Source organism: Lissotriton helveticus, chromosome 2_1, assembly GCF_964261635.1.
Source record: "Lissotriton helveticus chromosome 2_1, aLisHel1.1, whole genome shotgun sequence".
Taxonomy (NCBI): domain Eukaryota; kingdom Metazoa; phylum Chordata; class Amphibia; order Caudata; family Salamandridae; genus Lissotriton; species Lissotriton helveticus.
Window position 1 is genome coordinate 515,967,483 of NC_136059.1, and position 15,999 is coordinate 515,983,481.

General features: G+C 44.5%; 1 protein-coding gene across 1 annotated transcript in view; it reads left to right on the forward strand.

The window, feature by feature from the left end:
* Positions 1-15,999, forward strand: part of PPWD1 (peptidylprolyl isomerase domain and WD repeat containing 1) — a 387,705-nt gene that overhangs the window by 132,931 nt on the left and 238,775 nt on the right. The window contains exon 6 of the mRNA XM_078675153.1: positions 15,487-15,677. Coding sequence (XP_078531279.1) covers positions 15,487-15,677 — 191 coding nt within the window. The remainder of the gene's footprint in view (positions 1-15,486; positions 15,678-15,999) is intronic.

The following is a 15,999-nucleotide window of genomic DNA, read 5'->3' on the forward strand; positions in this document are numbered from 1 at the left end:
TAATATTTCTAAAATGCACCGATAATAATTTCCAATCTCATCCTTTCCTAGTATTCCATAGAGATGGGTAAGCTACTTAGCCAGATACTTTTCCTCTGGTTCACCTAGAGGTCCTCTCGGACCCTCTGGCCAAATATCTGCCAAGCTGTCATGTGATTTCTGTCTGCCACCCAAGCTATAAACTCATGCTCCAGGAATGAAAGAAAAAGCATTAACCTTTGATGTAATCAGGAGGGACAAAGATACCCACATAGTGGGTGCATTGCTCGATGTGAAATTCAAAAACGTGAGATTGTATGACCCTAGATTAGTATTTTATTTCACCATGTATTTATTTATTTATTTATGTTAGAGGTTTTATATAGCGCTGGCTGGACCCAGAGGTAGCCGAGCGCTTTACATGATAAAGCTGGTTACAGTAAGAGACAAATTACAGCATAAAAGAATAACAAAAATATCAGAGTGCTTTACAAGACTGAGATAAATAAGGTAAAAACAAAATTAAAACATTTACAACATCATTATAGGATAAACAGCAGGTAAGAGAGAATAACATAAGGCTTGAGGTTGTACATATCATGTAAACAGATACTCAGATAAAAGAGTTGAAAAACCTATAAGATATGGAAGAGTGAGTTCAAGGCGCAGGTAGAGACCCCCAATATTTATTGAGGAGGTGGGTTTTGAGATCTTTTTTAAAGCTGGTGTAGGAAGGGTTGCATCGTAGATCTTTGGGGAGGGCATTCCAGATGTAGGGGGCATTTCCTGAGAAGGAGCGGGATTGAGTGGTTTTCTTTTTTAGCAGGGGAGGGGCAAGGAGGAGAGCGTTAGTGCTTCTTAGGGGTCGTGTACTGCCCGCTTGCAGAGTTTATTGGCAAGGTATGATGGTGCATTTTGATGGAGGACTTTGTGTGTGATGAATGCGTTTTTGTAGGTGGATCTGCCTTCGATGGGGAGCCATTTTAGAGTTTTGAGAGCTGGGGAAATGTGGTTGAACCGTTTACAGTCGGTGATGAGTCTGGCTGCAAGGTTGAGTACAGATTTGAGTGGAGCTAAATGGACCTTGGGGATTCCGGTGAGGATGGGATTGCCGTAATCGATTCGTGAAATGACCAGGGATTGAACCACTAATTTAAAATCTTCAGTTGGGAGAAAAGATTTGATTTTCTTGAGATGACGGAGAATGAAGAGGGCTCCTTTAGCCGAATTTTTGATGTGGACATTGAGGTTTAGACTTCTAGATGGAGATACCAAGAGATTTTACTGAGTTGGACAAGGAGAGAGAGCAGTTGAGGGCATTGAGGTCGGGGATCCAAGTTTGAATGGGGAGAGGGTTGTTTTTGGGGGAGAAGAGGATGATTTCAGTTTTTTGGGTGTCGAGTTTGAGATGATTACGGTGGAACCAGGATTGGCTTTTAGTGAGGGTGTTATTAAGGTGTATGATGTCAGCGTGGGATTTGATCTTGTAATAGAGTTGGGTGTCATCGGCATAAAGATGGTAGTTGATTCCAGCTTGATTTAGAATGAGGGTGAGGGGTTCCATAAAGAGGTTAAAGAGTGAAGGTGAGAGAATAGATCCCTGGGGAACTCCTAGGTTGACCGGAGTGGGTTTAGATAGAAAGTCTTGAATTTTAATTTGTTGGGTTCAATGTTGAAGATAGGAGAAAAAACATTTGTGGGTAGTACCATTGAGGCCGACATTAAGTAGGGCAGAGTAGTTAACAGTGTCAAAAGCTGCGGAGAGATCAAGGAGGATAAGAAGACATGTCTCACCATTATCAAGGGAGTGGTGGATGTCATCAACAATGTTTAGTATGGCAGTTTCAGTGCTGCAGCCTTTTCTGAAGCCTGATTGTAAGTGGTCCAGAAGATTGAATTTTTCGATGTGTTTGTCTAATTGGAGCAAGACACATTTTTCAAGGGCTTTAGACAGAAGGGGGAGGTTAGTGATGGGGCGGAGGTTTAAGTCATTAGGATCAGCAATAGCGTTTTTGATAATGGGGGAGATTTGACCAAGTTGGATGAACCTAGGGACACTACCCTTAGGGAGGTGTTGATGATTTAGGTCCAGGACGGGACGATAATGTGTTTTAGGTCTTGGACAAGGTTAGAAGGGATGGGGGTCTTTGGTATGGGAGGATGGTTTTAGTTTAGTATTAATGCTGTGGACTTCGTCTTCAGTTACAGGGAGGAAATTATGCCAGGAGGCATTGTTTTTTGGTCGCGAGTATGGGAGGTTGGGTACCAGAGGACTAGGGGTGGGAAAGTGTGGGGGGTAGTTTAGGGAGGGAATAGGAGAAGGAATGTGTGATGAGGGGTTAGATTGAGGTGAGGTAGGGGGTGAGTATGAGGGGGACATAGGGGTGTCAGCAGTGTGAATTTGAAGAGATGACAGGAGAAAGTAGAGGGTTGGTTGGGATCTGCGTTGAGTGGAAGGATTTATCTATTAGCAATTTTTTCTGGGAAGAAGTGGGCAATTTCTTCACATCTAGCGGTTGAGGCAGTCGGGTTAAGCGGAGCTGAGGAGGTTTGGTGCCGGATAATGTTGAACAGTTCTCTAGGTCTGTTTTTGGCCCAATCGAATTGTGTACGGAAAAAGGATGCCTTTTCGTTAAAAATTTGTTTTTTGTATGTAGACCTAGCTGATCTGAGGAGTGTCAGGTTAGAGTGGGAGGGATGCTGTCTCCAGGTTCTTTCCATTAGTCTTAATGAGCGTCTTTCGTTGTTAAGTTCAAGGTTCAACCAAGAATCGGAAGGAATGTTTCTTAGAGTTTTAAGTTTAGGAGGGGCCAATTGGTCAAGGACATACGTGGCAGCTTTATTAAAGTGATCAGTAAGCTGATTTGCGTTTTGGGAGAGTTAAGGAGCAGTTGAGCTTGTAGTTTGGACTCAAGTTCACCAGGAGGGATAAGTTGTAGATTTCTGGTCCATTTCGTAGGTTTAATTTGTTTCGAGGAGAGGGGAGGCGGCGTGATGGAAATGGTGAACAGTATGAGGTGGTGGTCGGACCAATCAATGGGGATGATGTTGGTCAGGAAGGCTAAGTCATTGTGGGTAATGATAGCATCCAGGATGGCTCCTCTGGTGTGGGTGGGGGACTAACAAAGTTGTTTGAGGTCATTGATCTCAAGAAGGTTGGTGAAGAGGGTGGTAGTGGGATCATTGGTATCGTTCATGTGGAGGTTGAGGTCTCCAAGGAAGAAATCTTTGAGTTGGATAATGAGGATTCTGTAAGGGGTCTGATCTTATTGTGTGGGTTAGAGGCTTTTAGCACAGTATTTCTTTATCAAGTAAGAGGTTCGCACTAATGATGGGTGCTAGTGTTGAGCACATAACTACTTCTGAACCTTTGTCCCAACCTAGTGATGAATAGGAATTAATGGGTGCTGCTGAATTTGCCATAGTTTATTATGACTTTCTTGATGGCAAGAAAAATGTTCACCGACTATTTCGTTTAACCACATTTTGTGAACAAGAAGGAACATCATTTTCCTTCATGTAAAATTTTATTTTTATTCCTTAATTAGGACTACCACTATAATAAACTAGGGACGTGGAGGCCCTTAGTTAATTTTAATATTACACTCACCTTTACTCCGGTCTACACTTTCTATATACCTTCACCACAAGCTTGCAGTAGCAAAGCAATCTAAACAACCCGCCACACCCCCACCTCCCCATGTGAGGAGCATATTGGGCATTGCAGTGCGGGCCCAACAAGGAGCTATCCGATAAATCATACCACTGAGTTTGGTGGGTAAGGGCTCTTGCTTCAAAATAAAAATATTTCTCCGACCTCACTTCCCTAAGGATATACAAGCTAACTCTAGGAACTGCATACTTTTTGTGTAATAATGAGAATTTAGGCCATATGGAATGTGCACATGACAACTGACTTACCTCTTAGTTCACTAAGGACATTTTCTTCAGGGTGGGCTTTTGCTGGACATCAGTGTCTATAAGTTCATTTTTTTTAAATACAGTTAGTCAGTGGTGCGTTTGATTGCTGATTAAAAAGTCAGGTAGAGGGTTAAGTAAATTACAGACCAGTTTTGGCAATGCCAGTATCTCTGTTGTGAAAGTCACTGCTTTGTTGGTGTTTTTTCAGCCATTTTGTACAGCCGCATAATGGTGACGTCCGTGTCACCATTATATAGGCACCACCTCTGCACGCTGGTGTCAGTTCTTTACTTTCTGCGCAGCACCTGTCACCGCGACATGTCTATGATGGATCCACATCTTGTTTGCCTCTTTTTTTTTTTTTTTTGCAGAGTTTTATATAGCGCGAACTAGACCCGAACCGAATCAGGTATCAGAGCGCTTTACATAGCACCAGTTACGTTACATGAGGACACACTTTCATTTTAGGCACGGGGAGATTAAGTGATTTGCCCAGAATCACAGGAGGTTTTTGGCGTCGTTACCGAGACTTGAACCCAGGTCCGAGGTTGAGCGCCTTAGCCGTTAGGCCAACCCCTCTCTGGTGCCTGTATCGCGACCACAACTCGAAGTTGTGCTCTGATTGCCGGGCCATGGCTCGGAAAGCTTTGAAAGAGCAGTCCCTAAAGCTACTGGCACTCAGCCCCATATCGTACAATTCCTAGGAAGGATTATTCTTGCTTTAGAGGAATGTCCGGGGACCACTCCGGGAGTCCCAAGTCTTCATTTTCCCTCTCGAAGTCGTCGGGTAGGTCAGGTTAGAGACATAAGAAACAAACAAATTTGAAGTGTGCTTCGACTTCTCGCTGTCCGATAACAGATGCGACGGAGGAACCTCGATGTACCAGGCCTGGTTCTTCTGAACCTGCGCCTGGGTTGACATACCTCTTCCCCGCCTTTCCAGGAGCCGGACCGATCCCCACACAACTTAAAAAAATTTATGATGCCAAGTGCCTCAAATTTGGGTGGCCTGAACCTACCAACGCACCTTCCGTAGGCTCAGACGTGGCTCCAAAGTGTTCCCTGCATGCCATTGCGACCTTTCCCTGCGCCGACCTTGGCGCTGTTTGCTCCTGGCGTGGCTGGTGTCACCTGGCGGCGCCAGCCCCATTCTGATTCTGAACGACCTGGAGCTGGTACCGCATCAGCCGACACAGATACTTGAGCCGACAGAACCTCCAGGTCCTAGGTGGTTTCCTGAGCCCTATTCCAAAGGGCTAGGAGTGGAAGTAGATTGGGAGAGGTCGCTGGACCCTTTTAGAAGACCAGCCTTATCATGAAATGGACTGGTGTGAGGAGTTGGTCGAGGCCAATGTACTGGAAACCTCCAGATTCTGGCATGCTTTCTCTCTCTACCGTGGCTACAGATGAGGGAGCGTCATTTGCTATGGTGGTGCGAAGGGCGTTTGAGGTCCTGGACCTCCAGCTCCCTTGGGTGGAGCCCTTGCTACCCTTTGAGGCCCTTATAGATGTCATAGTAGGTATCTGGTCCAAACACCCCACAGGGGCAATTGTGAATAGGATAATTGCCTGCTGCCATCGCCCTGCTCTGAGCGACCCAAGCTTCCTCATCACCCACCCTACTTCAGAGAGCTTGGTGGTCCAAGCCTCCACCTCCCATGGCTTGTTCACTTCTGCTCCCCCGGAGTAAGAAAAGTTTTCTTCCACCAGCCTTGCATTGTGGTCTGTGAACACTGCATGCTTTTTGGGCCGTTAATCCCAGTCCCTGTGGGAAGCGGTTGCGCAAGTGTTGCCATAGGTACCGAAGGAGGCCCGGGACATCCTCTTCCAAACGGCATCAGGTTCTTTCTCATGGACATGTTCTTTGATTGCACCAGACAAGACAGACATGGCGCTGGAGCTCTTTAAGAACTCCAAAGCTACGGCAAAGTCCTTGGGCCTCTCCATAGCTACTCGTCCCCAGTCTGCCTTTCGTGGCTGCAGAAGAGAATATCCGCTGTGTCAGACCAATCCCTGCCTGCACAGGTTCAGCAACCTTAGCGCGGCCGAGGGCGTGGCTCATTCAGACCTCATGGGTCGGGTGGCCAGAGGTCGGCCTCCAAACCCTCCTAGTCTTCCCCTTCAAGATCATGAGCAGCCAGTTGGTGGCAGGATACGCCATCACCTCCACCACTGGCTTAAGATCACGTTGGACAGGTGGGTCCTCCAGATAGTCCGAAGGGGCTTCTCCTTCCCCTTCGATACTACCCCTACTTGGATACAGTCATCTTAAGACCGGCTGACCAAGGATCTTCTTATTTTGCTTCAAGAGGAAGTCCTGACTTTCTTGGCCAAGGGAGCCATAGAGAGGGTTCCGGCGCTAGAAGGAGGCTGGTTTTTATTACCCCTACTTTCTGTACCAGAAAAAAAACCAAGAGCCTTCGTTCCTAAATCTACGAGCCCTCAACCTATTTCTCAAAAAGGAAAAGTTCAAGATGCTCACATTGGCTCAGGTTCTGTCTGCCCTGGACCTGTGTGGCTGCGTTGTTGCAGGACGCCTATTTCCATATTCCCGTCCTGCCTACTGATTGACACTACCTGTGGTCTACGGTAGGCCGTTAGCATATACAGTTAACCGTGCACCCCTTTGGGCTTATCTGCTCCCCTCGGGTGTTCACCAAGGTGATGCCCTCGGGTATTCACCAAGGTGAAGGCAGTGGTCGCAGCTCATCTGCACAGAACAGGGGTGCCAGTCTTCTTCTATCTCAGCGACTGGCTTTTGAAGGCGAGCTCCCCCAGACTGTCCTCTTCCACCTCCATACTACGGCAAACCTCCTGCTTTTGCTGGGGTTCACTATCAACATGCAGAAGCCACACCTGACTCCCTCTCAGACACTCCCTTTCATCGGTGCTCTTCTGGACACAGTGCAGTTTCGGGCCTATCCTCCCGATTGGCAAGTTCAGGATATTCAGGCTATGATACTGATATGTTAGCCTCTATCCTGAATTACAGTGAGACTGATTCTGAGGCTGCTTGGCCTCATGGTCCCCTGCATCATGCTAGTGTTACAGGCAAGATGGCATGCGTGTGCTCTGCAGTGGGACCTGAAGTTCCAGTGGGCGCAGCATAAGGGAAACTTTTCCGACATGGTCCAGGATTTACAGTAGTGGCTCACAAAACACAATTGGGTCTCAGGCAGACCCATGCCTCAACCAGATATCACAGTAGTAACAGATGCTTCACTCCTAGGATGGGGCGGCCACCTGGGAGAGGTGGAGATCAGAGGACCCTGGTCTCCGGCAGAATCTGGACTCCATATCAACCTGCTGGAGCCCTGGCAATTTGTTTGGCATTAAAAGCCTGCCTGCCTTCCTTCCATCAAGGGGAGGGTAGTACAAGTGTTCACAGACAAAACCACCGCTATGTGATATTGCAACAAACAGGGAGGGTGGGGTTTTGGACCCTTTGTCAAGAGGGTCGATGTCTCTCGACGTCTCTCGACTTGGCTGAAACACCAGGGCATATTACTGGTGGTTCACCACCTGTCAGGTTCTCTGAAAGCCAGTGCGGACAAACTCAGCCACCGATGCCTAGCGGATCACGAATGGTGTCTCCATCTGGAGGTGGTGCAAGGTCTCTTTCAACAGTGGGTATAGCCTTCAAGAACTCGCAATTTCAGCAGTTTTCCGTGCTGGAGTTTCCAAGGCGGCTCTCGCTTTTTATCTCTAGTGGAGCTCAGGCCTCCTGATACCCTTTCCGCCCATACCAATCCTGCCCGGAGGTCTCAAGGTGATCAGGCCTAAGTCATCCTAGTGGCCCGGACTGGGGCGGAGAGTCTAGTATCCCGAGCTTCTCCAGCTGAGCATTGACCCTCCGATCAGGCAGCCTCTCGGAAAGGATCTTCTGTTGCCCAGCTGGGAATGGTACTCAACCCGACCCTGTCAACTTTACACTTTCTTGCGTGGAGATTGAGCGGTGGCAGTTGACAGCATTTGGCCTTCCTCTCGAAGTCTGGAATATTATTTTGGCTGCCAAACGTCCCTCTACCAAGTCGGTGTATTTCTGCCGATGGAACAGGTTTGTCATATATTGTACAAAAAAATCGATTGACCTTCTATCTACTCCCCTATCTGATATTTTACTTTTTATCTTCACACTTGCCCAGCAGGGCTCTGTACTGAGCACTCCAATAGGGTACCTTTCGGCCCAGTCAGTCTTTCCGCGGCTTCCCCTCTCATCATGCCACAGTGGTACTTTAATTTGGTTCTCACCTTCCTAACGTGCGCTCCATTTGAGCCTCTGCGCAACTGCCCCCTCTGGCTGCTTACCATCAAGAGAGCCTTTCTAGTTGCAGTCACATCTGTCAGGAGGGTGAGCGAATTGCAGGCTTTGTCATCCAAGTCTCCTTACCTGATAATATTCCCTTACAAGTTGGTGCTTCACCCTAGGGCCTCTTTCCTCCCGAAAGTGGTAGGACCCCTTCACGTGGGGCAATCTGTCATCTTGCCCACGCTCTACAGTGATTCAAATCCCTCTAAAGAAGAGGTGCACTCCACCTTCTGGATAGAAAAAAGAGCGTTGTTGTTCTACCTTGACAGCACTAAAGCACTCCAGGTTGGACGATCAACTCCTTTGTGGGGTACGTGAGAGCTAAGAAAGGTTGTGTGGTGCAGAAGAGGACTCTCTCCTGAACGGTCCTCGGTACCAACATTTGCTATGCTCTGGCCAAAAAAACAGCCTTCTGAAGGCCTAAGAGCTCATGCCTTCAGACCTAAAGCTGCTACCATAATGTTGCAACATGGAGTTCCCTTCATCCACATTAGTCAGGCAGCAATGTTGGTATCCCTGCATGTGTTTACCAAGCACTACTGCCTGGACAGTCAAGTCTCCAGGGACGGCCTTTTTGGCTGCTCGGTCATGCTGGACTTTCTGATCTCAACTTGTCTGCAGTCCCTCCTCTATGGATGGTATTGCTAGGGTATTTATTCAAAGGTAAGTCATCTGTGGCTAGATGTCTATATCAGATGGACAAGTTACTTACCTTCAGTAATGCCTTATCGTGTAGAGACCTGATCTAGGTGCAGATTCCTTACCGACCTATCCATCCTCCCTGCACTGCGGACAGGTTTTTAGGGTCAGGGCTGATCCCTTTCACGATTCAAGTTATTCACAACCCACCAATGCAAGTCTACTTCATGGCTCTTCCCTTCTGGCGTAGAAAGTCGTGAAAAGTAATTGATATTTGCGCGCTGAGGTGGTGCCTATATAGGTGACATGGACATCACTACGGTGCAGACAATACCGACTATGTCATGCAGAACCGACCAACGCCACCTACCCGCGTGCAGGGGTAGTGCTTGAAGAAAAATCTTCCGAATCCAGTTTGAAGCCTGAAAAATTCAAAGGTATGGAATCTACGGCTAGACCATGTCTCTACCAGAAAGGCATTACCAAAGATAAGTAACTTTTCCAACAAAGCCAGTAGATCTTGCATAGGCAAGGTGGTAAATGGGATTGTTTGTTCAACAAACATGTCTAGGAAGTTATAGAAGTGTAGTTATTCGGATGATTGCCCAAAGCTCTTTAAATTTTGCAGAAACTTTTTCCAGTTTGATTTTGTTTGAGGGGCGAAATACAGTAAAATCTAGTTGACCCGTAGAAGGAATAGGTTTATTGGTAGTGAATATGTCTAGAGGAATTAAGGAGTGGTCTTTCCGTTTCTTGGATAGCAGAGAGTTGGCCTTGATTAGAATATTCTGGGATAAAATAAGGTGAATGATATGTCCCTTGTGAAGAGTTCTCATTTGAGCCTTATTTACACCCAACAAATCTTGGAAGTTTTGACTCACTGGTTCCAGGGGTGCTTGGGTTATTCTAGCCCTTCTCTTGCTTGTCTTTCAACACCAGTATTTTGGACATGAAAGAAAATAAGAAAGCATGCGACTTTGTTGTGTACAGCTATGGGCTCCTGCAAATTCTCATCTACATATTCTGGCTGAGCTCAACATAAAGAGAGCAGTGGGAAAAAGTCATCTTTAAAATAGATATGTTTGAATGTGTTTTTTCCATCAGACTGCGTTTCCCATATTCATATCCATTTTGATCTTGAGATGGAATCAATGAGGCAGCGCCCCTCCTCTGTTTTGTTCATTTCAGGACAGTTTTGGAACTCAAGGGTGGTATGATTCCTCAACACAAATGAAGTTTTTTCTCTGAAGCCTCACTCAGAGGCACACTTCTCCTTCCCTGGTGTTATAAGGAAAGCAGCAGAGGCTTGCACTAAAACTCTGCGAGAAAACAAACCATCACCTTCTAACCCTGATTTATTCATCTAACACCATAAATAATCATGGTCCAAGCATGCTAGTTGAATCGTGAGGCCAAAAACCCTCCTAAGACCCACACATCTAAATTCTTAAATGCCCTATAGAAGAAACCATTTACCATTTGTGTTGTGTAATTTGATCTTTAGAGTGCCTAATGGTACCGGTCTTATGCCCCGATGCTTCCACACTCTGGGTGATGGAATATGGAAGCATCTCTGAACATATATTAGGTCCCTTTTCGGGCCTGCTTAAAGATAGAGGGAATGCGCTAAGCAAGCAGTGAAAACCTGATTGGACACAGTAGCCGTTCCATGAGATCCGAGGTTGAGCTAAAAAAGCATACCCCCTTCAGTCCACCATGCATGTGCGAGTTTGGCTAACTTGACGTGCTGTTTGATGGTGTAAGACTTCGGAGGGAAAGCCAAGAACTCCATGAGAAGTCAATTTCCTGTCTGACTTTTCCAGAAAGAAAGTTCCATCATCAATATATTCATCCCTACAGGGACATAGGAATCGGCACAAATCAAAAGCAGTCTGCTTCTACCACTCCTACAGTCCCATAAACACTTTGCAAGTTTATAAGGAAGTGCCATAGGTCAGCTGTAGGAAATAGGCTACATTCTTTCCAAAACATTGAGATAAAGGGGTGAAATAATTGCTACTGAAAGAGGTGATGGAACCCCTCTCCTGGCAACGAGGATGACTGCAAAACTTTTATGACCCTGTAGGCTACGATAATCCTATATTTCCAATACCCGATTGAATTCTTATCTGGAAATTGAAGGGTGAGTAAAATATGAAAAGGTTTCAGTGTTTCTTCTAATTTTAAGCCAAACAAGTTGTGGCAGCACTATTCGGAATTTTGATGATATATAGGGCCACTATGCTCTGTCAGTAAGAAAAGAAGAGTAGAACACTGTTTGACGTAGCCATGCTCCTGAGGCTATTGACCACAGGCAAACAATTGAGGAGTCGTAAGATCTGGAAAGTGGCTGCTCTTGAAAGCAGACTACCTCATCAGACACACAGTAGAAAACCATTATTGAGAAATCATGACTACCCTTCTCCATGGAATCTTGAGGGTGTGGGGAGAGCCAGAGAGGTCCTATTCACAAAACCTAAGAAGTGTCCCCTCTTACCAAAAAAAGGGGATCATTTGGAGACTGATTCTTCAATCTCCATTGGGTATTTTTCCTATACCTAATTTCAGCAATGCAGATTTTCATATTACAGTCTACGTACCTGATTCTGATCTGATTGTCAAAACACCTTTTGTTACCTTTTCCCAGTGGAGCTTAGCATGGAACTGCTATGGCCTCTTACTCCAAAGAAGCTTTTGATGCCACATCAGTACTGTGGATCCTTTGCCCGTGAGGACTGGTAGATGAAGGCTTCCCACATTTGTTGTGCATCTAGGTTGGTTTCACCTTGAGGAATATCTAAGAGATGTAGATGTTGATACTGCTGTCACATTGTGTAGTGTAGTTTTTTTTATGGGACTTTTGTTGCTGTGACCATTGATTGACATACCATAGTAGTTTATAATACCACTTTCTGAAGGTGGCTGTCCTTTTATCCAAGCATGGGCCATCATGCCGTGTGCTGCCGCATCTCATCACACGTTTGTGGTTGATGTGGCCTGTGCCTCCTTTGGGGACTTGATTTTGGCTTCCCAGAAACTAGTCTCTCTCAGCTTAGGCCAGAAACCTAAAATGTGCTCAAATTCCTTGCTTGGTTATGCTTCATTACTCATTATCAGTTCTCTGAACCTTTTATAGAAGCCATCAGGACTTTAGTGTGGAGCTTCTCTAGTTTGGAGATCTAGAAAAACTTTGTGGTCTGTGGTGCAAAATAGAAATGTAGAGCTACATGACAAATATATTGGATCCCTCTTCTCCCTAGTTGGGACTGATCAGAAATATTTTGTGCATGTATGTATTCATTTGCCTGGTGGAACAAAAGCTTCATTGTCTCACTTTTGTCCAATGCAAAAATCTTTGGTTGGACTAAAAAATCTGTCCAGTCATAGTTTTTACCGGCTCTCATTGACAGATGGAGTGCCGTGGGGGGTGACGGGATGCGAGGGTATGCCACAATGTTTACACTAGCACCTGTCTCATTCTGTCTTCCCAATCTCATCCTACCTGGAGGGATCTGGATATCTGTTGCAAATATTTGGAGTGGGACTGCATAGTCTGTAGAATGGAGACTCTGCGAGAGAGAAATAATGAGGTCACAAACTCCTAAATCTACTCAGCATGCAGGGGAACTTAAGAACTCGACCAATAAGTCTTGTGGAAATAATTCAGATTTGTCGCTCTCTATACTTTAGTGAATTTCACTGTTTGATTGCTGGAACTCTACACCCTTGAAAGAGAAGCTGCATGCTGGAGTCTACCATTGTGACAATTTTAAATTCTCTTGGGCAATGTGTTTGATGCAAATGCAATTTGAGAATCGTTGTATCTGACCTGGAGTTCTCCAGATAAGGGGCAAGACACTGAAATGTATTGTTCTTGTGACTGAGTACAATAGTCGATGAACCATACAGACTGTGTTTTTTGTTGCAGCAGGATTTTCCCACCGTACTACTTTAAGAAATCCATTTGTCGCTTTATATCTAGTGCTTTTTAAATTTCAAAGTTTTGTAGCATTGCGAGTTAGCTGCATATAATCTACCGCAGCATGGTCCTAAAATTTGCCTGGCGATGGCTCACTTTTGGCACTTTTAACACTCCAGTTGATATGCAAATTAAATATATTTAGTCTACCAGTTACATGCTTGGGCAGGGCTGCACCTTGTACCTAGTCGCACAAAAATAAATAAAAGGTAAATGCCTTTTGACAGTGTGCATATTAACACATTTTAGAATGTCCTGTATTGTGAACGTCTCTTAAAATGGCTTGGATAGAGACTTAAGGATGGGTGCACCTACAAAGCTATATCTATAATAGTTTAAATATGCAAATATGACTAAACAAAATGGATAAAGAAGAACCAATAGGGCTAGCCCAAAGTCTTTTATCTATGTATATATGTACTTTATTCATGATTGATTTTTTTTTTAATTACATGGCTTAATTATATCTAAAGCTTTCTCTAAGCCATACCTATAAAAGGGGTTTTTGCAATTACCAGTTTAACTTTTGGTCATTTAGAACTAGGTAGTGGATTGTGCTAAACATCTGCAAAAACTATTGAACCTCTACGCAAAATTCTCACATTTACAAAACATTTTTCGACCCAGTCGATAATTGCAGTACATTTGCTTCGAAGTGTCCAATAATATTTTATAAACAATCCGTGTCCTGCATTATGCGCTGTATTTTTTGTTATTTTTCCTATTCTGTCTTATACTTATTTTTCAGTTTAGCATGTTTCCATCCTGTGGTTTGGTTTACAGTGAACTGCTATTTGTTGAAACTACACAAGTGCAAATGTATCTTTCAGTTGAAATCATTACTCACAGTGGAAAGGTTGTGGCCTTGAGCTAGAAGATGTGGCATGGAACAACAGTAACATTTTAGCGTCTGATGTAATTTGTGTAGGCATTAATTTTTTTGTTGTTTTACCATTGTCATTATCGGCTGATCTATCAGTAGGTCACTGGTGAGGTGAACCAGGTCCACTTCATGTAGACTTTTACCATTCAGGTGGAAGTGATCTAGAACAATGCAACGTCCTGGCATCGTAGAGCCTGAATCCCACCATTTAAAATGATGCACTTTGGGCGCTAGCCTAGTTAAAGTGCAAAGTAACCATACAAGGGACTAGTAGTGCTAAGATAAAACGCACAGCAAGCATTGACAAGCCCAATAGACCACTCCATAGAGACTCATATTCGGCAGTTGCAGTTGGTGATGCTGTGCAGCATTTGGACACTGTTCAGCATTGTCAAGAAAAACTGTGATGGCATTCACGTAATTCCATTGACACCCACATGTGCCAAAACGTATGTGTGTGGCAGCGAAATGACACAGGCGCTATTTGCTTTAATTAATGATTTATGCATCCCAGATGATAACCACCACTTGGAACGGAAAAAAAGTGCCAAATAAAAAGAAACTGCTGATGGACCAGATGTTATAGGTATTGTTGGGGTCTATCAGAGAAGCGGGTTGCATGTAGGAAGAGCACCACACGGAGTGCTGGGGGGGACCGACACCAGAAGAACACTGGTGAGAGAGAGCAATGTGGAGCGCAGAATGAGGGAAGACGAGCACTCAGACAAGAGCGCAACATTGAATGGGAGAGTAGCAAACAAGGGAGACAGCTGGAAAACACAGGCAGTCTTGTGAAGCCGTTAGGCAAGTAGTTCCCTAAAATTGAGCAGTGGTAGGACACAAGTAAAAAGCCTATACTCAAGGGGGGTAAACAAAAGACGGACAAGGCAAGCCATCAAATAAGAAGTAAACAAATGAGGGACAATAAAACCTACAAATGATCAGCAATGGATGGGCTTTAATCTCAAACTACAATCTTGGTAACGTAACAATAGCTCTTCTGCAACCAGACTGGTAGACTCCATCTAAAAAAAACTGCTTATGCTGGTTTAGTTTCATCCTGCTTTTGACATAGATATAGATTTGACTTTCTGAAGACATCAGCGTTTCACAATATTATAACCTTCAGGCCCCACCCTAGTCCAATTGCTGTTTTCAGTATTCAGGTCGATTTCAAGATTGAACCCAACAGCTCGGTGTTTAAATTTTCTGTTCTACTTTGTTCTCCATCATAAGACCTTTGCTGATACTCATAAACATTGAATGTCAAGTCCAGCCTGCGGTGTCCCGAGATACTTTTTTCAAGAGACAAACTCTCTTCTAGAAAAAAAACCAGTGAACTACGTAATTTGGTGCCTATGACACTACCAAGACATTTGGTACGTTTGAAAGATGTCATTCACACTCTGATGTGGTTACACACTTTATCTTTAGTGTAAGCCGATCCGGCCCTATAATTTGTCTAGTGTAATACTACCCATCTCCAGGTCCAACACTGCAAAGGTGTACAAGGCATAACACAGCCCCTCGAATTCTCTCATTGGAAGGTTATTCCATTTGAAGTTCTGCATATTTGAGGTTTCAGACTTACTAGTGATTGATATTGAGTCTTTTGGAATGTGTGATTTACCTTCAACCCTGCCCATGCAAAGTTGACTTCATAGTAAACAGTAACTGCCTTTTAATTTTCCATGAGGCATATGATGTAGCACACTCTGGCATGTCTTGCTGCATGTGCTCCTAGGAGCCTTCTAATGTTGACTTTTCCCCCCATAGATGTTCACTGAACTGCAGCAGATGAGGCAACAGCTTCCAGATATGGAGTTTGGCCGGCGTATGGCTGTGGAGCGTGAACTGGAGAAAGTGGATGCAATTAGGTTAATTAACATCATTTTCGATGAGACTGGACATTTTGTGCTGTATGGAACGATGCTCGGCATTAAAGTCATAAATGTAGAAACAAACAGGTAAGATCTCACCTCTTTTAATCGCTTTTTAATTAGTAAACGGACTTGTGCTAATACTGCCAAGTGTTTTATTTCAAGCCATTCTCACTACATCAATCTTTCTTAGCTTGTTAAATGCTGAAGATTAGTAATAGAAAACATGCATGGTCTTAACTTTATAAACCCTTGTTTCCATAAAAGAAAACAGAAGTTTACATTTGGCTTATTTGCCTTGTAAGAATGGAGAGGGGGTGCAGTGCATTTAACTTTTCACATTACACCACCTAGACTTCTCTTTTTTATGTGTAGTTCACATTCCCGGCTCTTGGCAGTCTTAATCAGC